At 44.1% G+C, this 24545-nt stretch overlaps 1 protein-coding gene across 2 annotated transcripts in view; it reads left to right on the top strand.

Annotated features, from left to right (window-relative positions):
• The window catches only part of TBC1D8B (TBC1 domain family member 8B), a 72133-nt gene extending 48885 nt beyond the window's left edge, over nucleotides 1-23248 (top strand). The window contains exons 13-21 of one of the 2 annotated variants that reach the window (XM_075007492.1): nucleotides 3118-3247; nucleotides 8960-9058; nucleotides 12033-12101; nucleotides 12324-12564; nucleotides 13607-13672; nucleotides 15452-15535; nucleotides 16905-16961; nucleotides 17982-18079; nucleotides 18914-23248. In XM_075007492.1, the coding sequence (XP_074863593.1) occupies nucleotides 3118-3247; nucleotides 8960-9058; nucleotides 12033-12101; nucleotides 12324-12564; nucleotides 13607-13672; nucleotides 15452-15535; nucleotides 16905-16961; nucleotides 17982-18079; nucleotides 18914-19327 (1258 nt within the window). In that variant the 3' untranslated portion in view covers nucleotides 19328-23248. Of the gene's footprint in view, nucleotides 1-3117; nucleotides 3248-8959; nucleotides 9059-12032; nucleotides 12102-12323; nucleotides 12565-13606; nucleotides 13673-15451; nucleotides 15536-16904; nucleotides 16962-17978; nucleotides 18080-18913 lie in introns of both variants that reach the window. The other variant, XM_075007491.1, reaches the window with a different exon arrangement.
• Nucleotides 23249-24545: the final 1297 nt, after the last annotated feature.

Below are 24545 nucleotides of genomic sequence, written 5' to 3'. Positions count from 1 at the left end.
ACTCAGTCTTAACAGTCATGTAAAGATAACCAACAAAAATTATAAACTTGTTTTGTTTTGAGCTGCATCATTTAAAATTTTGCCAAGCTGTAATATGTCTCTTTTGCGCAGTTTGTCCTTCCAGCAGCAGTCCAATACATTTCAAAGGGATTCACGGTAATTTGCTTCTCAGCAGCAGATAGGAAATGATTGCTCTAGGGCTGGAAGGGACCTTAGGAGGTCCTCTAGTCCAGCCCCCTGCCAAAAGCAGGATCAATCCTAACTGAATCATCCCAGCCAGGACTTTGTCAAGCCGAGACTTAAAAACCTCTAGGGATAGAGATTCCTCCACCTCTCTAGGTAAAGCATTTGTGCTTCATCAACCTTCCAGTGCTTCACCTGCTGGTGAAACAGTTTTCCCTAATATCCAGCCTACACCTCTCTCTCTGTAACTAACTTCAGATCATTGCTTCTTGTTCTGCCATCCATCACTACTGAGAACAGCCTCTCTCCTTCCTCTTTAGAGCCCCCCATTAGGAAGTTGAAGGCTGCTATTAAATAGCTCCTCAGTTTTCTCTTCTGCAAACTAAATAACCCCAAATCTCTTAGCTTCTCCTCACAAGTTATGTGCTCCAGCCCCCTAATCGTTTTCGTTGCCCTCCACTGAACCTGCTCCAATCCATCCTCATCCTTTCTATACTGGGGTCTGGAGCTGAAGGCAGTACTCCAGATATGGCCTCACCGGTGCCGAATAGAGGAGAATAATAACTTCTCTAGATCTCCTGGTAAAGCTCCTAATGCACCCCAATATGCTGTTAGCCTTCTTGGCTATGAGGGCACATGGACTCATATTCAGCCTCTCATCTACAGTAATCCCCAGGTCCTTTTCTGCTGCACTGTTACTTCGTCAGTCAGTCCCCACCCTGTAACAATGCTTGGGATTGTTCCATCCCAAGTGCAGGACTCTGCACATCTTGCTGAACCTCATCAGACTTCTCTTGGCCCAACCCTCCAATTTATCCAGGTCACTCTGGACCGTATCCCTACCCTCCAATGTATCTACCTCTCTCCCTAGCTGAGTGTCCTCTGCAAATTTGCTGATAGTGCAATCCATCCCCTCATCTAGGCCATTAATAAAGATGTTGAACAATACCACCTCTGGAACCAATCACTGGGGCACTCCACTCGAAAACAACTGTCAACCAGACATAGAGCCATTAATCACTACTCATTGGGCCCGACAGTCTAGCCAGCTTTCTATCTATCTTGCAGTCCGTGTATCCAATCCATACTTACTTAACTTATGTTCAAGAACGTTGTGGGAGACTCTAGCAGAAGCTTTGTTAAAGTCAAGGTATATCACATCCGTTGACTTCCCCATACCCACTGAGCCAGTTACCTCATCACAGAAGCTAATGAGATTGGTGAGGCTTGGCTTGCCCTTGGTGAATCTATGCTGACTAATCTTGATCACTTTCCCCTCTTCCAAGTTCTTCAAAATGGATTCCTTGAGGATCCCCCCCCATGATTTTTCCAAGGACTGAGGTAAGGCTAACTGGTCTATTGTTCCCTGGATTGTCCTCCTTTCCTTTTTTAAAGATGGGCCCTGCATTTTCTTTTTCCAATCATCTGGGACCTCTCCTGATCCACGAGTTTTCAAAGATAATAGCCAGAGGCTCTACAATGATATCTGTCAATTCCTTCAGTATCCTTGGGTGCATAAATTCTGGACCTGTGGATATGTGTGTCTAGATTTTCAAAATCGCTTTTAACCTGTTGTTACTCACTGAGGGCTGCCCACCTCCTTCCCATATTGCACCGCCTAGTGCTGTAGTCTGGGAGCTGACCTTGAGTGTGAAGACTGAGGCAAAAAAAGCACTGCGTACTTCAGCCTTTCCCACATCATCTGTCACCAAGTTACCTCCCCCATCCAGTAACAGCCCCACACCCTGCCTGATAACTCTTATTGTTAACATGCCTGTAGAAACCCTTCTTGTTGCCCTTTGCATTCCTTGCTAGCTGCAGTTCCAATTGTGCTTTCACTTTCTGATTATTTCCTGGTGTTCTCCAGCCGTATATGGACAATACTTGTTGAGGAGGGAGTGAGACTTCAAGAATTTGAAGAGGGGACAAGGGCTGCACTCTTCCAGGATACTAAAAGGGGTGCAGGGTCTGGGGTGGAGGTTGGGTGCAGAAGGGAACTTGGAGTAAGGGATTGGGAGGCAGGAAGGAGTGTGGGGTTTGGGAGGGAGTTTGAGGGAGGGAGGCAGTTGTCACCTGGGGCAAGAGTTTGGGGTGCATGGTTTGGAAGGAGGTGTGTTCAGGAGGTGGGGAGAGAATTGGGGCAGGCATGAAGTGCAGAAGGTTGTGGGAAGGAAGGGTCTGGGGTGCCAGAGTCAGGCTCTGGCTTGGGAGATTTATCTGGGCAACTCCTGGCCAGCAGTCCAGCTAACTTTCCAGCAGGTGCCCTGCCCTGCCCTGTCAGGGGCCATGTTCCTTTGTGAACAGCTACACGCCTGAGTGGAGAGGGAGGAGTACTTTTCGTTTGTGCTTCAAAACAGGAAGCTCTCATTGGCCAGAAACCAGCCAATGGGATTGTGCTGTGGGCAAGGGCAGAATTTGAAGCCTCTCCTCTACCCCCGTCCTGGCTTTAATCCACTCAAAGACAAACAGGGCCCTGAAGCATGCAGGGGCAGGGCAGGCAGGAAAGTTGCCCCAGGCTTCCTGCTGCATCTGCAGGCCGGGCCTGGTGGCTTGGTGGGCCAGATGTGGCCCGCAGGCTGTATTTTGCCCAGCCCTGCTCTGTGGAGTTGTTCCTCTCTCTGTAGATTATGGTTATCCTTGACCACGAACTTTTGTTGAAGATACACATAAATTATGAATGTGTGCAGTACACAGCTTACTGCAGCAGAGGCCTGTGGGTGAAATGTGATTAGGGTCCCACTTCACCATAATTTTAGTCCTCCTTTCCCACATAAATAGCCCAGTCTTTGCTTGCCCCCAGATCAATATTCTCTTTCAAGTACTCCTCCACCCATTCTTCTCTTCTGCTCTCACGAGAGTCAGAGAAGTTGTCGGTTGCACTTTGCTTTGACAGTTGGGTCTTGCTAATGTTATGTCTGTGTCATTTTCACACAGATTTTTCGACAGCGTCACTAACAAAGACAGTCCGTTGCCTCCAGCTGTGCAGCAGGCTTCAAATCTGAACGATGCAAAAAGTTGTCACCCAAAAGTGGACATAACGGACCTGATCCGAGAGTCAAATGAAGTGTGTATCTTTTGTGAATTGTATATTGTGTCATGTGTTTGTGTCTTCTTGTTTGCCCTTTTCAAAAGTTGTGGTTTTGCATTAGCTGAAGTAGGTACAGAAGCTGGAGAAACAGCAGGCTGCTCATATCATTAGTTCATCCCCTCTCAGTGTTGGACTGTCCCCGATCTCTGTCCAATCTCATTAACATTTCCTTGGCAGGGGTGCAGGTTGAACCTCTCTAAACCAGGATTCTCTGGTCCGTAATCTGGAGCAGAGAGCTCCAGTGACAGGGCCAGTGGCCAGGAGCCCAGCACCCAGGTATGGAGCTGGCAGCTGGGCCTGGAGGTCCAAGCAAGCGGGGGATGGTGGTGACCAGTGAACAGCCAGGGCTTGGAACAGAACTGGTCCAGCTCCTTGGGGAGGGGAGGAGGAGGGAGCAGCAGCTGGGGCCAGGAGCAGAGCCATGATGGAGGTCTGGCAGCGGTGGAGCCATGACCAGGTCAGGTCATGAAAGTGCCAGAGCAGGGAGGACCAACCTGTATTTTTTTTATTGTACCTGAAATGTAGTGTATTGTCAGTTCTGGGAAGTGAAGTCCTCTGGGCGCATGACAAATCTAGCAGTCAGTAGGGCTAGCACCCCCGAGTCAATTTCTTAGTCATGTCAAGTGACAAATTGGCAGAGGCAGAAACTTCAGTCAGAAGTGCAAGACTCTGACCTCTGCAGATTGCAAGCAGCAGGGGAACTGATATTTTCATCTCCACTGCTGATTTAGGGAACTACCTATGCTCTGCATTTTGGAACAGCAGTAAAATAGACATTTTGGCTGTCTCTTCACTAGCCCCAAACTTCGAAATGGCCATGCAAATGGCCATTTTGAAGTTTACTAATGAAGCACTGAAATACATATTCAGCGCCTCATTAGCATGCGGGCGGCCGCAGCACTTCAAAATTGATGCAGCTTGCCGACGTGCGGCTCATCCAGATGGGGTTCCTTTTTGAAAGGACCCCGCCTACTTTGAAGTCCCCTTATTCCTATGAGCAGATGGGAATAAGGGCACTTCGAAGTAGGCGGGGTCCTTTCAAAAAGGACCCGTCTGGATGAGCCGCGAGGCTGTGAGCCATGTCAATTTCGAAGTGCCGCGGCCGCCTGCATGCTAATGAGGCGCTGAATATGTATTTCAGCACTTCATTAGTAAACTTTGAAATGGCCATTTGCATGACCATTTCGAAGTTTGGGGCTAGTGTGGACATAGCCTTTGAGACATCAGGGAGGAAATACCGAAACCAGAACTGACTGTGATCTTCTATTTTGCCTTTTACCACATCCTCTTTCCCCTCTCTCTATGACATTGGGTTTTGTCAACTACTTCTGGTCTGTGGGTCTCTGTATTGGGAAGGAAATAGACTTAACTTTTGTTTTCTCTTTTTTCTAGCCAGATTTTATATGAGCACCTCCTTTCTTGATGTGATTTGAAACTAAACTATAGTCTCTCTGCTTTGAAGTGTGTTTAGTTTTCTGTTTCTGCTATCTAGGATGCAAGGCTAGATGAGAGAAAAGAATAATTCATGCTCTCTTTTTCTCCTGTTTCTGTCCATGGATATGAGACACCCTTTCTGACTCCAGTTTTATATAGTGTTGTAGTGAAAGGCCTAGAACCGGGATGAGCAAACTGTTTACATCAGGCCCCACTTTTTGGCTCTGTAGTTAGCTGGGGACCCCCCAACCTGTGGGAGGACCACAGAAAAGGATGTAAAGGAGTTGCTCAGGAAGGGAAGGGGGTGCTGGGGGACTGCAGAGGGTGCCCTGAAGGGGGAGGGCTGCTCAGGGTGAGGACCCCAGGAGGGTATGTGGGAGACTCAAGGGGTGCCCCGAAGAGGGGAGTGGGCCTGGGGGGGAGGTGTTTCAAAGGGAGGACCCTGGGGGCTCAGCTGCATCACCACCTCCACTTCACAGGCATTGCTCTTGCTGCGCTCTAGCCACAGAGCTTGGTGCTGCTGTACAGCAGGGAGGTGGTTACCTGGGCTGCGCTGTGTTGAGGAGAGGCAGCAGCACTAAGCTGGTGGCGGCCCTGCACCCGCACAGGCAGCAGCACTCGCTCCTTACCGGCATCTCAGGTTACTCCTGGAGGCCAGCGTGACACTAGCTGTGGGGACCAGTGTGGCCACCTTAACAAGCCAGGAACTCACCAGCTGTTCCTGCCACTTGGCTCAGGGCCTCTGAACATTCGGATTGGCCCAGTAGCAGGGGTGGGGGTGGGGGGAGGCGTTCCCTTGGCGACAGTAGTGGTGGAGACTGAGTGGGAGGAAGCTGATCACGCTGCACCCCCACATTACCAAATGTCACACCCTTTCTGGGAGGTGTGCCCCCCACTTTGCACACCCCGGCCTAGAGAATATTATTTTTACTGGGGGCAGCAGTGTTTTATGCAGAAGAGCTGCTTTTGTAGAAATGCAGTAGCTTGGAGGTGGAATTAGCTGCTCTTGGTATAATTTGTGAAGAAGGTGAGAATAAAAATCAGTTGTTTAATTCCAGCTAGGCATTTGTTTATGGTCTGAGCACAAGGCTAGGGGTTAGGCATCTACTTCTAATTCTGGCTCTTGAATTGATTTCCTGTGTGGCATAGGACTAATCACATAATGTATCTGCTTCAGTTTTCCCTCTGTAAGGGTGTGTCCACACTACGAGATTAGGTCAGATTTATGAATTTTGACTTTTTTTTTATTAAGCACTTGATTTTGTAAAAGTTGAAGGTACGTCTCCAGTAATGTAGGCAGTTTTGACATCGACAGCAATGCACAATGAGGCCCTATCCCAGTGTTCTTGCTGCCCTCTCACGTTCTGCGTTATGCTCCCAATGTGTCTCAGGACAGAAACAGTGGGTGGTTCTGTGAATGTGTCATCGGCCTCTGACAGCATGCTTATTTGCTCCCCCTCTGCTTGAAAGCAACAGCAGACAATATCTCAGTGCCATTTTTTTCAATGGTTATCCATGCAGATGCCATTGCAGACCCCATTCAGTTTCAAATTGTTGTGGCAAATATAGTGAACGCATCGCACATTATGCCGTGGTATGTGCAGAGCCTAAGCAGCAGCAGCTGCTGGAGTGAGGAAGAAAGTGAGGAAGACATGGACGCAGATGTTTATGAAACACAAGTGGAACAACTGGCAGAAGCTGATCCTGTTCACACCATGGAAAGTCCCTTGGAACAAGCACAGACTGGAGGGACTCCATAGTTATGCCACGATGGGATGATCAGCCATGGGTAAAAAACTTTTGCATGTGTAATACAACATTCATGAAACATTGCAAATTGATTTCCACTGCCCTGAAGGGCCGCAAAACCACAATGAGACCTGCTGTCACAGTTGAAAAGTGAATGACAATAGTCCTCTGGAAGCTTGAAATGCCAGACAGCTACCAGCTAGTTGAGAATCAGTTTGGAGTAGGTGAATCTACAGTGTGGGCTGCTGTGATCCAAGTGGCCAAGATAATCAACACCTTCTGCTGTGAAGGATAGTGACTCTGGGAAACGTGCAGGACATAGTGGATGATTTTGCCGTGATGGGGTTCGCTAACTGTGGTGAAGCAATTGACAGATCACACATCACTACCTTAGCACCTTGCCGTAGAGTACATAAACCACAGGGGGTTACTTCTCGATGATGGTGAAGGCGCTGGTGGATCACAAGGGCTGTTTCACAGACATCAGCATGGGATGGTCAGGAAAGTTGCATGATGTACACCTCTTTAGGAACTCTGGGCTCTTCAGAAAGCTGCGAGAGGGAGCGTTCTTCCCAGACGAGAAGATTACTTTTATTTTCACGTAGCACTGGTAGGCATCCCTGGTGTATCCTTTTTCCACCATGCCTTGTGCGATCTTGGCATAGAAACAAGCATTTAGTTTCTGCTTCATAGGTCTGCGAGCACAGATTCATCTTTTCCCTTCCCCCCTACCCACCCCCCAGCAATCAGGTCCAGGATCTCCTGCACACTCCAGACTGGAGCTCGTTGGTGACCCTGGACATTGATGACTAGGTGTGCTGCTGAGCTATGCTGCCTGCTCTGCTCATCATGATGTCCAAACAGGAATGAAATTAAGACTTTTCCAGGCCTTGTCCTGTGCACCTGAAAAGCAGCAGATTTGAAATTACTGGGCAGAGCAGTCACATTGAGGCACTGTGGGACGTCTCCAGGAGTCCAAGAACATCAACTTTCACAGCACTGCATCTGCACAACCCTAAAGTTGATCTTGGAAGGTCAAATTTAGCATTAGTCCTCATGGAAACATGAACATCCTTTTAAAATCATCAGCAAGGGTCCAGTGGTGTGAACTTTCTTAAGAAAATCAACATAATGTGGCTAAGTTCCACCTACACTCTTATTGTAGACAAGGCCTGAGAAATTAAGGTATTGGCTTAGTTTCTTAGGTGAGCAGAGGTCATGTTAATGTTTGTCAAGCATTCTGAGAGTCAGTGGAAGGGCAGCATTAAAGGTGCAAGTTGCTGTGGGCTTGATGCTGGTCAGTGGGAAGATTCTCTAGGTGTAGGCTCACTAATAGAACTAGATTCAGGGCTTCTGACCAAATGATATTTCAAAATACGCTGCTTCGTGAAAGTATGTCAAAGAAGTTTTTGCCAAGAATGTGTAGAGAGAGAAACTGAGACTTAACAGTATAGTTGAATGATGAGGCTATTAGCCAAGGATTTGGGAGGCCTAGGTTCCCAGTCCCTGCTTGCAACTGAGTCTTGTATTCCACATCACTACCAATTCAGGAGAATAAGGACTTGAACCTGAGTCTCCCACATCTCAGGGCAGCACCCTAAATGCCAGGCTGTAGCCTGTGAGGGTATCCCCTCCCCTGCTCATGATGAGAGAGTCTATTTCAACACAATTTTGTTTCCTCACACAGTCGTGGTTTTGTTCCAATGTGGAACTAAAAAATTTCAAAATGTTAGAAGTTGCTGCAATAGGGAATTGTCCTCTTGCAGCAAGCACTAATTACTAACTCTGAATAAGGGGCTGGAAAATATACTTTTAGTGATTGTCCGAAGGAGAAAAATGCTGTAAGAGAGCCATGGTTTCTTTCTATCCTTTTGTGATGCTGAATCCTGGGTTTGTTCATTTTCAGGCTAAATCATAAACAAGCAATTTTTAGTTTGTACCTGGAAGAGCCTGTAATTTTTAATTTATTGTGTCTGTTTAGGATTAGATTATAAATTTACAGTCTATGCCTAATGAAGGTCATTGAATAGCATCCCTGCCACAGGAATAGACCAAGGAGCTAACTGTGACAAAGTTGAAATTCCCTCCTTGATTCTTCGTTTGCTCCAGGAAGGAAGTCATCTGCTGCTGGGGTTCATTCATCAGTTCAGCCCTGCTGGCCAGCATGTAGAGGCCAAGTTTCTGGGACCCTCCCAACTTGCAGAATCCTAGAACTCCAACTGCAGCCCCAGCCTGGAAATTGACACATCAGTGAAAAATCACTCAGCCTGAGTCTTGTGGGCCCAAGTCAGCTGGCGTGTGCCAGGCACTGGTGTCTAGTTGTTGCATAGATACATCTTTATTCCTTAGTCAGTTTCCAGACATCAGGCTTGCTTTGGGTCAGCTAGTAATACTGCTTTATTTAGTATCGAGAAAAGCCAAAATATCCACGTATGTGAGTGACTTTGTGGCTGGAAGTAGCTGAAATTCAATTTCACTGAGTTGTTCATTTCCCCCCTCCCCCAGAAATATGGTGATATTCGGTCTGAGGATGTCGAGAGGATGCGCTGCAGGAACAGGCTGTATGTGATCCAGACCCTAGAAGTTACTACAAAGCAGAATGTGGTAAGTGGTCTAACAGGACAGAAGCAGTAGCATTTGTTGACTTTCCTCTGCTGGACTCCCTCCTTTTTGTTAAGTGCGAGAGAATGAAGGGGGGGGGCGCGAGCTACACCATCCAGGGAGAAATGAACCTTGGAGGCTGAAATCCCTCTGATGGGTGTCTATAGTAAATGAGGGTTTCGTCCAAGATGTTTTGAATCTGACAATGAAAATGTGAGCTGTTGCTCTGGTTATTGTTAACATCATAGGCTTCCAAGGACTCTGCATTACATCTCTGTGGCCCCCTGCACAGATCAGAACAGGCTGACCTGTAGTGATGTGAGCTGTTGTTAAATTGTTAAGTAGCAGAAGGGGTAGCCGTGTTAGTCTGGATCTGTAACAGCAATGAAGGGTCCTGTGGCACCTTATAGACTAACAGAAAGCATGAGCTTTCATGAGCACAGACTCACTTCATCAGATGCTGGTCTTGGAAATCTGCAGGGCCAGGTACAAATAAGCCAGAGCAAGAGTGGGGATAACAAGGTTAGCTCAGTCAGCAAGGGTGAGGCTTACTACCAGCAGTTGATCTGGAGGTGTGAACACCAAGGGAGGGGAAGCTGCTTCTGTATTTAGCCAGCCATTTGCAGTCTTTGTTTAAGCCTGAGCTGAGGGCGTCAAATTTGCAGATGAATTGTAGCTCAGCAATTTCTCTTTGGAGTCTGGTCCTGAAATTTCTTTGCTGTAGGATAGCTACTTTTAAGTCTGCTACTGTGTGGCCTGGGAGATTGAAGTGCTGTCCTACGGGTTTTTGTATATTGCCATTTCTAATATCTGATTTGTGTGCGTTTATTCTTTTACGTACAGACTGTCCAGTTTGTCTGATGTATATAGCAGAGGGGCATTGCTGGCACATGATGGCATAAATTACATTGGTAGATGTGCAGCTGAATGAACCCACGGTGGTGTGGCTGATCTGGTTAGGTCCTGTAATGGTGTTGCTGGTGTAGATATGTGGGCGGAGCTGGTAACGAGGTTTGTTGCATGGATGGGTCCCTGAGTTAGAGTGACTGTTGTGCGGTGTTTAGTTGCTGGTTAGGATTTGCTTCAGGTTGGCAGGTTGTCTGTGGGCAAGGACTCGTCTGCCTCCCAAGGCCTGTGAAAGTGGGGGATCATTGTCCAGGATGGGTTGTAAGTCCCTGATGATGCGCTGTAGGGGTTTTAGCTGAGGACTGTAGGTGATGGCTAGTGGTGTTCTGTTGGTTTCTCTCTTGGGCTTGTCCTGTAGTAAGAGGCTTCATGGCACATGTCTGGCTCTGTTGATCTGTTTTTTCACTTCCTCAGGTGGGTATTGCAGTTTCCAGAATGCTTGGTAGAGATCCTGTAGGTGTTTCTCTCTGTCGGAGGGGTTGGAGCAAAAGTGGTTATATCTTAGTGCTTGGCTGTAGACAATGGATCATGTGGTGTGTCTGGGATGGAAGCTGGAGGCATGAAGGTAGGCGTAACGGTCAGTGGGCTTACGGTACAGGGTGGTATTGATGTGGCCATCGTGTATTAGCACCTTGGTGTCCAGGAAGTGGCTCTCCTGTGTGGACTGTTCCAGGCTGAGGTTGATGCTGGGGTGAAAGTTGTTGAAGTTCCGGTGGAATTCCTCCAGAGTCTCCTTCCCATGGGTCCAGATGATGAAGATGTCATCAATGTAGCGTAAGTAGAGATGGGTTGTTAGTGGACAAGAGCTAAGGAAGCGCTGTTCCAGGTCAGCCATGAAAATATTGGCATACTGAGGGGCCATGCGGGTACCCGTAGCTGTGCAGCTGATTTGAAGGTATATATCGTCGCCAAATCTGAAATAGTTGTGTGTGAGGATAAAGTTACAGAGCTCAGCCATCAGATGTGCTGTAGCATCATCAGGGATACTGTTCCGGACAGCATTTATTCCATCTTTGTGTGGGATGTTGGTAGAGAGAGCCTCCACATCCATGGTGGCTAGGATAGTGGTAGGTCATCAATGTATTGCAGTTTTCTCAGGAAGTCAGTGGTGTCTCAGAGATAGCTGGGAGGGCTGGTGGCATAAGGTCTGAGGAGAGAGTCCACATAATGAGACAGTCCTTCAGTGAGAGTGCCAATGCCTGAGATGATGGGGCGTCCGGGATTTCCAGGTTTGTGGATCTTGGGTAGTAGGTAGAATAGCCCTGGACGGGGCTCTAGAGGTGTGCTGGTATAAATCTGTTCTTGTGCTTGTGTAGGGAGTGTCCTGAGCAGATGGTGTAGTTTCTTAGTGTATTCCTCGGTGGGATCTGAAGAAAGTAGCCTGTAAAATTTGGTATTGGAGAGTTGTCTGGAAGCCTCCTTCTGGTAGTCAGACCTGTTCATGATGACGGTAGCTCCTCCTTTATCTGCCTCTTTGATTATAATGTCAGGGTTGTTTCTGAGGCTGTGGATGGCATTGCATTCCTCACGACTGAGGTTGTGAGCCAAACGATGCATGTAGTGGCTCACTAGTGGATAACCCTGGTGAATTGTGTCTGCGCAGTGCATGGGAGATTCCTCACCCCTGTTTTATATGGTTAACATGTTGTGAATATGGATGCTAGTCTTGAAGCTGCCCTTGACATTAAGGAGCTGTGCACTAGAAGTCCTAATTCTCTGTAATGAAAAATGAACTCTTTATTTGCATGGACTGAAAATGCCATTTGTCCCTTTATGAAAGAAACCATATATTACATTAGTAGAAACAATCTGATATATGAGAGTTATCTTCTGGTTTCTGTAGTGTAGGATGAACACCCACATTCAGTGTGATTTGAGTTTATGCTCTCCTCTTTGGGTGAGCATGTGATCCTTGACCTGTTTTAGAGATCCTGTGCTCATTCCCTAAGTGTAAGTGGCAAAAAGTCTGTAGGAAAATTCAAACAGCCTCTTAAATGTGAGCATTGAAATAAGATTGCACAGCAAATGGGGAAAGTCACCATTTAATTTTTTTTATTTTAATTTCTTTTAGCTGCGTGTTGTTTCTCAGGATGTAAAATTCAGTCTTAGTGACTTGGAAGAGCTTTATGAATTATTCAAGGTAACATTCTGCTTTTCTTTGATACCCCATTCAAAATGTTTGTATTTAGGATCAGTTTTGGTAAGGAAATGTCACAGTTCCAACCCAGTGAAAAGGAAGATTTAAGTTATAAACTTCTACAATGTCATCATCAAATAAAACCAGAAACAAATTCAAACCCTTTTTTCTCCCAAGCAGAGTTTTCCTGTCTCCTAGACTAATGCTTTTGCCCTTTCTTTGTAGAAAGAGCATTTCCTGTCATGTTACTGGAGTGCAAATAGCCCTGTCCTGAGACACCATGACCCCAGCCTGCCATATCTGGACCAGTATCGAATTGACTGCCAGCAGTTCAGGGTCCTGTATCATCTCTTGAGCCCATGGGCGCATTGTGAAAACCGAGATTCTCTTGCACTGTGGACATTCAGATTGCTTGATGAAAACTCTGATTGCCTTATAAACTTCAAAGAATTTGCCTGTGCTCTTGGTATGAAACTATCGAATGTATACAATGATTGACAAGAGGCGTGATACAGAGAGGTTCTGGGTTCCCTTGTTTCTCTTTGTTAACTATTGGAATTGGTAGCACTCAGTATCCTGCAGGATCAGCCCCAGTTATGGACTAAATTGAGCCACCTGCCTTACAAAGTGTATTTATAACTTCAGATATGGGGCTGCTTAGGCTGGTTGACAGTGGTTTGAAATGATTAGCAAATGCTCTGGATGTGCCCTCTATATAGATAAAGGGGTCAAAGCAGTTTCTGTTGTTAGTCTCTGACTTCACATGCTGGAAACTTTTCTGAAACATTGGCTTGAAATTTTCCGTGCTTTTTCTACATTAATGCAACTTTAAGTATGAAATTTCCGAAAGCTAGGAAGTGCAGAAGTTCAGCTTCTGAACACAGTGGGAACTCGATCCTATTGCACAACCTGTCTGGGTGATGGAAAATACTCGTCATATTATGTGTCACCACACAGACGGCACATGCAACACAGCTGTGTTAAGTCTGCTGGAAACAGTTTTTCTTGACTTTTTATGAATTTAGCTCTGAATTAAATGCATCCTTAATGTTGCATTAACATTTCTTTTTTTACATCTGATTATCTAGAATGTTGTGTCAGAAGTAAATTGTTAACAAAAACACCAAGAAAAGATCAGCACAGTACGATGTACTTGCCATATAAGGAAATCACATTGTTCTGTGCATTCACCTCTCCCTGAATTTCTAGTTGCCCTGCCTCCCAATTTAGCCATTACTGTGAAGGATTAGCTAGTTGTATAAACATATATCTTTTTTTTTCCCCTAGGTCTAAGAGGAGGTCTTAAATGTGTGAATTAAAACATACAAACCTGTTGTAAAACAACATTTCAGAGGATAGACAAAATCAAATTTGATTGTTCTTTCCTTCAGCCTCCTCTGATATGTCCAACTTCAGCCATGCTCTGCTGTCCCTGTTTATGCTACTAGGGTTTTTCCCCCAAGATATGAAATAATTGAAAGGATTGTTTTTCCCTTTTCCTCCAACAGACATCATGTATAATGGAAGTTTCACTGACAAACTGAAGCTGCTTTTTAAACTGCACATACATCCAGGTAAGTTTTTTAGCTGAGTTGTTTGAGAGCTTTTCTCGTGGCTACTGCTCTCTTCCCATTGCCCTTTTTCATTCTTGAATTTCCCAGGCTTGCATGCTCTTTCTTGTTTCACTAGTACAACATTCACAACAGACCCACAGCTGTAGTGTCTGGGCCTGCTTTGCCCAGTGTTGTGTGTTTCACTAAACCAGGAAAGACCTACTGTGCTGCTGGCACCCTTCTGCTTTATTCACTGGGACAAGAATACCCATATGTCATTTGTGCCGGTCACTGAGGTTCTGTTACTGCTCTAGCTCTTCTTCAGAAGCCTCCCTGTCTTTCTTTTCAGCCGTTGATTTTTGCTGTTAAATTTGCGCCTCAGCTCTTTACTGTGTACCATTTTGACTTGTCAGCCCTCTGCCATGAAAGGCTGGAGAGAGACGGAAGTACCTGAAATCTGGTTTGATTTCAGAGGTATAATTAGACCAAAGTGGCCAGTAGAATTGCTGGGCCAGTGGGGAAGTGAGGGGGAGCAGGGGCCTGGCTCTATGCTCCTGGAGGGGGAGGGGCCACAGGTGGAAGAAGTGGAGCATGAGATGGCTTCTCCCAGTGTACGCCAGTTGGGGCTCCAGCTGCAGTCTGCGGTTCTGACTGCCGCAGTAGTGGCAGCAGCAGTAGTGGGAAGCCCTGGGCCCTTTTAAACTGCTGGGCGCCAGGGCAGCTTCCTGCTTCCTCCCCAACTCCTCCCCACCACTCCCCATCAGCAGGTCTGAATAAAACTAAAGGGCTTTGAACTGAACTTACTCCAAATGGTAAGAGCCAAGGTGAAGTCTAGGAAGGGAAGTCTCTGTACATCTAAAAATGCACCTTTTGTAGAGACATTTGTTCACTGAAGGCCTTATCCGAAGCCTATAGAAATTGATGGGTGTCTTTTCATTAACTTCCCTAAGTTACGGACCTAATCCCTAAAGCCCCTGTTCAGCAAATTGCTTAAGTATGTGCTTCATTGCCTTAACTTCAGTGGGACTAAAGCATGTGTTATAGTTAAGAACAAGCATTAAGTGCTTTGCTAAATTTGGGCCTGAATGTGGAAATGTTCTTAGCAAAGGTGGGATGTATTGGGAGCTTCACCACCACTCTGGAGGTCAGGTGATCGGGTTTCTTTTGCCAGCTTTGCCATATCTTGGATAATTTTGTTAACCTCACAGTGCTACTGTGAGCTTATCTCACTCACATTTCTAAAGCACTTTGAAATCATCAGCTGAAAAGTACTAAGCCCTGAACCTGCAAATAAGCTTGCACAAACAGACCCTGCTGGAGTTTGCAGACATCTGCATGGGTAGATTCCTGCACATCTGTGGAACCCTGCTGGCTCCAGTGGGGATCCCACCTGCACAAATCCTGCTGCAGTATCAGTGCCTAAATCTGCCCAGCTTGTTTACTAATGATAAAAATATTTTGTTTTTCCATGTTCTTTCAGAACCCTTTACGAATGCCTGTTTGCTGAGCATTTTCGTGCTGTTAACTTTGAGTCCAGCTGAGTCCAGCAGCAGAGTTTGTACTAAGGAATTTAATTGCCAGGCGTTCAGAGAATGTGCTACATGTTCTTCATTCTTTTCCCTTTACTGTTGTTTCCTTATTTTCCCTCCCTGCTTCCACTTCCTTCAGTTCATCTAGTACTGAGAAACAATAAGAGAGTTTCTTGGCTGTCTTTATATTGTTCTTTCCAGTATGTTGATGGCCCGAGTAGCATTAACTGTGTCCACTTTCAGTTGATGGCACCATTTTTTTTTCCTGCAGCTTTTACTCAAGTGGAATGTCTAAGCTCTTCCAAAGGTGATGAACTTTCAAAAGAGGAGCTGATTCATTTCAGTCAACTCAATGGTAGGCACCAGCATCCTTGGTTTAGTACCCACCTGAATCCTTTACAAAAGCCCTCACCCTTGAAGGTCAAACATATCCCACAATGTAATGCACAAAAAAAAGTTTTGTGTTTCCATGTTCTTTCAAAACCTTTACTAACGCCTGTTTTCTGAGCATTTCCCACAAATATCCTCCTGAGCCAGGTCTACACTAGTCCTTAAAATTGATTGTAGATATGCAATTCCAAGTACAGCAATTGCATAGCTGGAATCAGTTTAGTTACAATTGACTTACCCTTACTCTTCTTGAGATTTAGAAGTACAGGGGTCAACCCCTGACAGTTTGATTTCACGCATTCCTACTAAGTAGGCAAAATCACACCTCAGAGGATCAATCCTAACCTGGTCTGTCTTCCTGGTGGTGAAGACATACGTCTACTGTCTTCTCAGAGTTGGTTTTTTATTTTTTTTTTATTTTTTTTTTATCATTGTGTATTGCCTCACATTGAAAAGCTGGTTAATGGCTAGATTCTGTGGAATGCCACAATACGCAGTACTTAATTCTTATTTCAAATATGTGTTTGCTTGTATTGTAGCTTCCCAGTCACAGGACATGGAAAAGGGTGTGGTAGAAACACAAAACAAAACAAAAAAAATCCAAGAACAGGCAGCAGCAGGTGGATATGGGCAGATAAGGAAACAAAAGGAACACAGGGAAAATACTGGTCAGCATGACAGACAGCGGTCTTAATACACCATAAGTCTAATTGTTGTCAGGTTTTCTTTTTGTTTAACTACTGACTATGCTTATCGCTATACTCAAAACAAAACAAAAAAAACCTCCCTGCCCTGGGAGTTTTAACAAGTAAATCCCCAGTCATCGTAATGAGTCACAGGAGGTTTCAGAGACCACATCCTTCATTTCTGAAGACATGCCCAAAAAGAGATGATGCGTCCAAATTGTTGAATATCTGTACAGAATATTTCCTTCGGGGCAGCTGTTATTTCTCTCCCTTGGAGTTGACTTGTTTTTCTCCTTTGTAAGCTGTGCGAGTTAAATCCACACTAGCAATACAATACCTGCAGTAAATCTTGCACGAGTCTTGAACACCTAGGGGCAGAGAGGTAATGGGGAGAATCTGAAACTATGCAGCTGACTCTGGTTCTTTTTCCAGTCTAGCTCAGCAGCATGGTCAGCAATTCTGGCTGTTTGAGGTCTGTAGGTATAGCCATATAACTTTTTCTCTGTCACAGCTGAGCTCAATACACAAGCAACCTTGTGTCTTAGATCTCCTACTTCTTGAAGAAGGGAGTTTTCATAAAGGAATACACAGTATAAAACTCAGTCTGAGAAAGAAACACCAAGTACTTTCTTTTCTCTTAAAATGTAGTTTCCTCTCCTGTGGATAGTCAAGAGGCTGATGCTTTGAAGAGAAGCCCAGAAAAAGGTAAAGAATCTTGATTAGCAAAGCCAGACGCTTGGTAGCCATGTCTTGCCTTCGGGAAAGAGGAATTGGGCACATCTGAGGAGAGGAAACATAGCGTCCTGTCAGCATGGCTGGTCCTGTGTGGTAGAAATTAAAGTCTAATCTCTGTATTGTTGGGCTTACTCAAGATAGGTCACAGGTGGGGGTTATATTTATCTCTATGCCTATTCTGTCCTTGGTCTCACTGAGACTGTTGAGTAGGAAGTGGGCAGAGGGTACGAGCTCATTTCATGAGAGTCACTAACATCCACCTGTTGACTTCTGGTCATTTCTGTCTGATCTGGTGTAGATTTGAAATGATGCCCAGCCTGGAGGAGAAACCTCTTGTGTGTAGCACCAGCTGAGGGAGCCCTTCCCGTTGTTTAATTCGTGCTTTTAAAAATTATATGAAAATAAATATTTATTGCTGGAAGGATACAGATTGTGCCTTCAAGTGATTTAAGACTCAGTATTCTTTTAAGTTCATGGAGAAACATATCACCTTGGCACTTCACAAAAATATGTATGGGTCAAAACTAATAATTCTAACCTGAACACTATAAAGCCTTTGGAGTGAAGTTGGTTTTGAATTATCAGATCAAAATCTGCCCCTGCAATTGGATCCGAAGCTTGGATGGCAAACGGCCAAGTGCTCAAAAATAAAATTGATCTCAGGAGATCTCTGTCATTTTAAGATTGTGAAAATTAACAAGATTTCTACTGTCTTGTGCCAAAATATTATGAGAATATCTTACTGATACTACTAGAGCTAAACTTGAACCCTAACACCGACTCTGCATCCCACTTGAACCTTGGCATGTCTTTTTGTAGTTCTGCATAGGAGACCTTGTGCAATGGTTGTATTTCTTTCCTTTAATAAATGATAATGATCATGTCCAAAGGTAAATATAAGCCACATATGTAACTTCTTAGCAGATGGAGTTCCAAAGTGGGATATGTCAGAAATCTATTAGTTCTGAAATATCCTCTTCTGTCAAGCAGGTAAAGAGAAGATGGATATTCAGGCCTATCTGAAGCAATGGCAAGATGAACTTCTTAAAAAAGAAGAAAATATTAAGGATTTGCCTAGAATGAACCAGGTAAAACTGTGATACTCTAGATTTTTCACTTTCTCTCTCCTGGAGACCAGCATAATAGTTAAAATGCAGTATGTTCATAGGGTTTATGCTGGTATTTCTCAATTAATTGAGAGTTTGACGCAGCCTGTTTTTACTGTTCAGGTTACTTTTCCAGTTAGCATAAGATGAGCAGTTGATGCCAGGGGTATACTGAAGGGGGGCCTAAGACCACAGAAGCATGTGGTCTAGTGGTCTTCTGGGTCAACATTTTTTAGGGTGGTCTAGATGAGAGAGTTATCATGGTAAGTGCTCAGTTTGGTTCATGGTGCACGTTAAAAGCCCTGTGTTTTAAGCCCTGTCTGAGACAGAAGACACGTCTTGATTCTTCATTCTGTTTCTGTAATACTTTATGCTCTGTTGTTTGACTTAAGTGTTTGCAAGAGTTCTCTGACCAGGTTTTTAGTTCCAGTCCAACACTCAGCCTTGTTCTTATGTATTAAGGCATCAGTGAGTGGGCAGAGGTCAGTCTTGTTCCTGACTGGAGCCCGCTTCTTTGATTCCATAAGAATGTCTAGGCATCATCTACCCATTAGGAACCATTTATAGGAGCCACTAATGCCATTACAAACCAGCTGCATGCATCTCTTTGAAGGATGCAGTAATGGTCCATTCTCCCTTCTTGTAAGCGTAGGCATGTTTCAAAGGGGAAATGGTGATTGTGCTTTTAGAGGATGTTTTTCCATGATAAATTACTTTAAGAAGGATTAAATAAAGAACATCAGTTAAAAAGGGAAGCTGGTTGCTAAGGCTTCGGGTTAATGTTCTCTGAGTAGTCTCTTCCTTGTCGGTCCCTAGTTCCAGTTCATCCAGTTCTCAAAGACTTTATACAACATGTTCCATGGAGACCCTGAAGAGGAGTTGTTATATCGGGCTATCGCGACTGTCACCACGCTCTTGCTGAAGATGGAAGAAGTTGGGAGAAGGCTACAGAGCCCCACTTCACCAGCCAAAAGCCCAGCTTCTGCAGCACAGTCAATTATGGAGGGCCAGGATGCAACAAAGACAGACAGTACACCCCAACAGACTGAGCGCAAGAAGGCAGAACGCTTCTGCAGAGATTACCATGAGTGGTCTTTTGCCTTTGAGCAGATTCTGGCATCCTTGTTAAATGAACCAGCTTTGGTAAGATTTTTTGAGAAACCTCTAGACATTAAAGCCAAGATAGAAAATGCTAAAACTTCACAGCTAAAAGCAAGAAGCAGAGTATAATTTTCTTCTCTTTTGCATCATGCACTACACAAAGGCCATTGTGGTGGAAATTGAGCATTGTTTATATTGAGACAGAGATTTGAGAATTGAGCTTTAACTACCTGATAATAGTATGTTATTATGGAGTAATTAAAAACACTTTGAAGCACAATCACATCTTTCATACATTTCTGTATAGCTCAGAAATGACAGGAAAGTAAACTGCATTTTTACACATAATACAAAATATGCAGTATTACTAGGAAATGCTGAATGCATCTCATAGAGTGCACTATTGCAAAACTTTCTGTATGACTACTCCCAGTGGTTACACGCTGGTTGATTTATTATTCATGGTTTTGATGAATATAATGACTTTCTGCCATCTTCTGTTATAGGTAGTATAGACATTAGAGTGTTTTACTTTCAGGCAGGTTTAATTTCTAAGTAACCATTTCTAAATCTGCATGTAACCTCACACTAACCCACTACAAAAGCCTCAGTACAAAGAGAAGTAGTTTTTGAACTGGTATCCTTGATGGTCAAAGCAGCATGGTTGATTAAAGGAGGAAGTTTCCAATTTTTTTTTTTTAACTTGCAGTCTGTGCTATGTTAGTCTTTATCACACCCTACTGGCTTCTAGTGAATAGCTGGTGTCAGAGATGGGCCTGAATCTATATAAAATCCAGGCCAGAATCCTGACTTCCCAACTGGCACCATTTTCTACATGGGATCTCTACAGTCTGGAATTTTGGGAACCCAGATTTTGCAGCTTGGGTGTGATTTCCCTCCATGGTTTCCTGCACCAACCCAGATGAATAGATTATCCCTTTCTGCATCCCTGAGATACAGGAATGTGGGAGGTAATCGATATTCCCATGTCTCCTTTGTTGCACGAGGGTGAGAAAGTTGGGGACAGATAGTTAAAAGGTATAACAGCCAATCAGCCATACTCCACTTCACTTGTTGGAGGCACAAGGAAACTGGCAGACAATGGCTAATCCCTTTTCCATAGAAGGAATTAAAGCACTTGCGTTTTGTCTGTATCCTACATGCAGGCAAGGGAGGGACAACTTGCTCATCTGGAACATGTTGGAGAAACATGTAATTTTTTGTTTGAAGGCTGTCTCAAAACCCAGTAGTTGCCATCAATAGCCACCTCCTAATCAGTTGAATTATGATTGCTGAGCCAGTTACTGACCTACTGCAGCATATTTTGCTTTATTACCTTTGAATCTAATCTCAAATTTACAACTGTGTATCTCTGGCCAGTGGTGTTCCCTTTTGGTTTATTAGCACTAGACAAATAGCAGCTACAAAATCCTCCCACATCAAAAAATCAGGGTTTTTTAATATGCCAGCAGAAAAAAAAAAAAAACTTTTTTGAGTCCTGGAAAAAGGAGCACCTCTTTATTTATAAGGATACTTTGAGACAAACTCTGCTAATGTTATTGACAAACATTGTTGACTTGACGGCTATGTAGTGTGCATTATAGTAGGTATGAGGAAAGGAGCAGGCGCAAGAGGGAGAAACCCCTCATATATTTACAAAAATGATAAGCTGCGAATGTTAAGTGGTAAACTGCTTAAAATGCATATTTCTGCAGCATGAATTGTAATCTTTCGTAGGAAAGCCATGCTTTTTTATAAAGTATGTGTTATTTTTAAAGAATTCGGACAGGAGGTCGTACCAATAATAGGTGCTTTTTCTACGATGCTTACACAGAGCAGGTCACAGAAGGTCTCTGAACTTGGCTGTATATTGCACAACAGTGTTGAAACTCTGTCACTGTGAGCGGGAGGCAGGTTACCCCGCCTCCTTGAAAGATGCTGGAGACAGTTCTGTTCAGTCAGTGCCAATGAATGTGCACAATCTCAGGAATTAATGTAAATTGATCTCAGCTGAAGGAATAATTGCAAAAATTGGATAATAATTTATACAGCAAGTGAAATTAAGCAGCTTACTTAGAATTAGAATCTTAAATTGGAAGCTTAAATGTGGCTTGAGGATATAGAATTTTGATTTGTATATTATGGATTGAAGTGTGAAAGCCTTATCCTTTTACACGTCTATTTCGAAGGCAGAGATGGATACTGTTGCATGGATCTGTATATCTATTTACTAACTCTTCCTTTAAAAACAAAAAGCAGGTAACTTTGATGTTTCAAGCAGGGCTTGATTTGTCAGGCAGACTTTTACTCACATGAGTAAGCAGTATGGAAGCAGCCCCAATGAAGTCAATGCAACGACTTGTGAAAAAGGCTGAGCAGTATCAAGCCATGAGTTCTTAATTTCAGACTTCTTGATGGTATATTTGCCAAGCAAGATAAGTTAAACGCTTACTGAATTTTTATGGTGGGTGAGGAAACACGTTATAAAAAAGAGTTAGGTGCAGGTTAAATTATATGCAGGGAAAAGGAGCTAAAGAAGTCTGCAAAATGTAGTAGGCATAATATTAAATGGCTGTTGAGCAAAAATTGGACTTTACAAATGTTATGCATTTTCTTCCATTAATCAACAGGACCATCCAGACGGCCAATTGTAAACCCTGTTATATATCAGTTCTGTACCTGTGTCCATAGTGTAATGATCACATACATATTTATGCACAAAATGACCAGAATGCATGTAAAATCTGTTTAAAACTCGGTGTATTATCTTTTATTTTTATTATCTCAAGAGATTGTCGTCTTAGTTGTTTGTTTGTTACAGGTGGTTGAACAAAGAAAATGGGATGTCTGTTTTAATCATTCCTCATACATCTTTGTTCTGATCCAGCAAAAATTGCCTTGCGCTTCCATGCCGTGCAAGCGCTAGATGGTCATGATTGGTACATCAGCCTTGCAGGGGAATGCCTCATAGAGGAACTCACCTCTCCGTAGGGTGTCAAGGTGTTACGAAGGTTCTTGGAGGGGAAGAGTGCATGAACTCCTAGTGCAGGCTATGGATCAACTTCTGATCCCCTTCACACCAGTTCTTAGCCCTGATCTGGAACCCCCACAACATTCAGTACCAAGTATTCAAGTTTAGGATGTGAAACTTGGGTGTGTGTTTGCAGGAGCGGAGCTTGTTTCATGTTGTGCTGAGTTTAGAATCTGGCTGTCTGACCTGTTTTGTGTCCCCTTCTGACTCCCCTCTTTGTGGGCATGGACAGCTAACAAAATATATAGAAACTTGGAAGCAAAACCCTGTTCTTCCTCTTACCTATTGACTCTCTGCTGTAGGATTCCTACTCTAATGTGACAGAGGAATAACAGCTGGGCTAACCACACCACTTCAAGTGTTCTAGCAGAGTCAGAAGGCAGGCATATCTGCAGCTGGGAGCTTTGACCCATTTAAAATTCTCTGTGGTAATGCAGAGAGTAACTCCCATGCCTGTGTTAGGATGTTGAGGGAGACGACACATCTCCTGGTATCTCTCGAATAAGTCCAGTTGCCAGATATAAATAAGAACTGGACTGAGCAGTCTGGCAAAAATACAGGCAGTTGTACAACTTGCTTAGCTACTGCTTTGAAGGAACTTCCATTGGAATCTTCAGGAATGTTGGTAAGTTTCAGAAGCTGGAGAGGTGTTTAGCACTGGGCAGTGCCTCATAATCTACACACACACACAAAGCAACAGCCAGACATTTTCATGAAAAACCTCCTTGCTTTCAGAGAGGTGAAAAATGCAGATTGCCTCCAAGATAAAACTGACATTGATTTGGGGGGAAATTCACCTCGACGGGATTTGCTAATATTAATGGGTTTTTTTTGTCACTTATACATTTTCATTTCTGAAGTTGGAGTAGGTGGCATGAAAAAATCTTTGAAGTCAGGTTGATGATACAATCACATGCTTAGCCCATTATGTCCAGACATGCTCTCAGTGGCTATGTCTGCACTAGCCAAAAACTTCGAAATGGCCATGCAAATGGCCATTTCGAAGTTTACTAATGAAGCACTGAAATGCATATTCAGCGCCTCGTTAGCATGCGGGCAGCCGCGGCACGTCGAAATTGACGCGGCTCGTCCAGACGGGGGTCCTTTTCGAAAGGACCCCAGCTACTTCGAAGTCCCCTTATTCCTATGAGCAGATGGGAATAAGGGGACTTCGAAGTAAGTGGGGTCCTTTCGAAAAGGAGCCCCGTCTAGATGACCTGCACTGCGGCGAGCCGCATCAATTTCGAAGTGCTGCAGCCGCCCGCATGCTAACGAGGCGCTGAATATGCATTTCAGTGCTTCATTAGTAAACTTCGAAATGGCCATTTGAATGGCCATTTCGAAGTTTGAGGCTAGTGTAGACACGGCCAGTAACTGACAGTCTTTTAGCCATTGGTATATTCTGAGTAATCCTCCCTCCCTCCTGCTGTAACACACTCTTTGTGGTACTTTGTGTATAAACTGAGTGAAGAAAAGCCAAACTACAAATCCAAGAGAGTGGCTAGCAAAAAGGTCGTGTGACCCCATGTGAAAGGGCCTGAAAAGGTACATTAGGTTTTTTCCCCACCTACCTCAGCAACACAGCTGGGAACACACTGGTGACCTTGATAGATCAATAGTTTCAGCAGGCAATGGCGAATTCGCTGTGGCCCTCCCACTGATATCAATGGGTGTTATATTTACACATTGGAGGAGGAGTGGATGCTGTAATTGTTTGAAAAAGACAAGCACTTTAATGTTTTCTGGGAAGTTAGAGGTGAGCTCAGTCATAGGGTACTTAAGTTTCACTCTAGAAAACAGTAATTGTTCAGTCCTTGTAAAGGGCCGTGTACCTGATCTTGCTTTTAGTACTTTGCCAGCACAACTAAGAAATGGCGGTGTGTGTATTTGCATTAACAAGAGAGCCTCTGTCTACTTGTACTATACAAAATTTGTATATTTAATTGTAATTGTTTGAGTAAAAAGGTTTCTTAATAGAATTATTCTGATTTATTTCCAAAGAAATAAGATATTTTGTCTTTTTGCTACAGTTATATCACCAAGAATGCAAAATGTGTTTGTGTGCTGGCACGTTGGCTTTTTATACAAGGTGTTGTATGCAGTAAAAGTACTGTAAAGTAATGAGGTGTCAATAAATCTGTTTCACTTAAGAAAAAAATCTGCTTTGGAGGCATGGTGTTCCCTTTTCACTGAGCTGAGGCTTGTTGAGATGTTTAACCAGCATGTGAGTTTTCAATTGGATCTTCGAAGGCCGGTCCCACCCATGGAAGCAGAATCTCCAGTTTACAGGGGTGACACAGGGAACACTGCAAGGAT

The sequence above is a fragment of the Carettochelys insculpta genome, chromosome 13, assembly GCF_033958435.1.
Source record: "Carettochelys insculpta isolate YL-2023 chromosome 13, ASM3395843v1, whole genome shotgun sequence".
Classification (NCBI taxonomy): Eukaryota; Metazoa; Chordata; order Testudines; family Carettochelyidae; genus Carettochelys; species Carettochelys insculpta.
The sequence above is the reverse complement of the archived record's forward strand: the minus strand, read 5'-3'. Positions and strand labels throughout refer to the sequence as shown.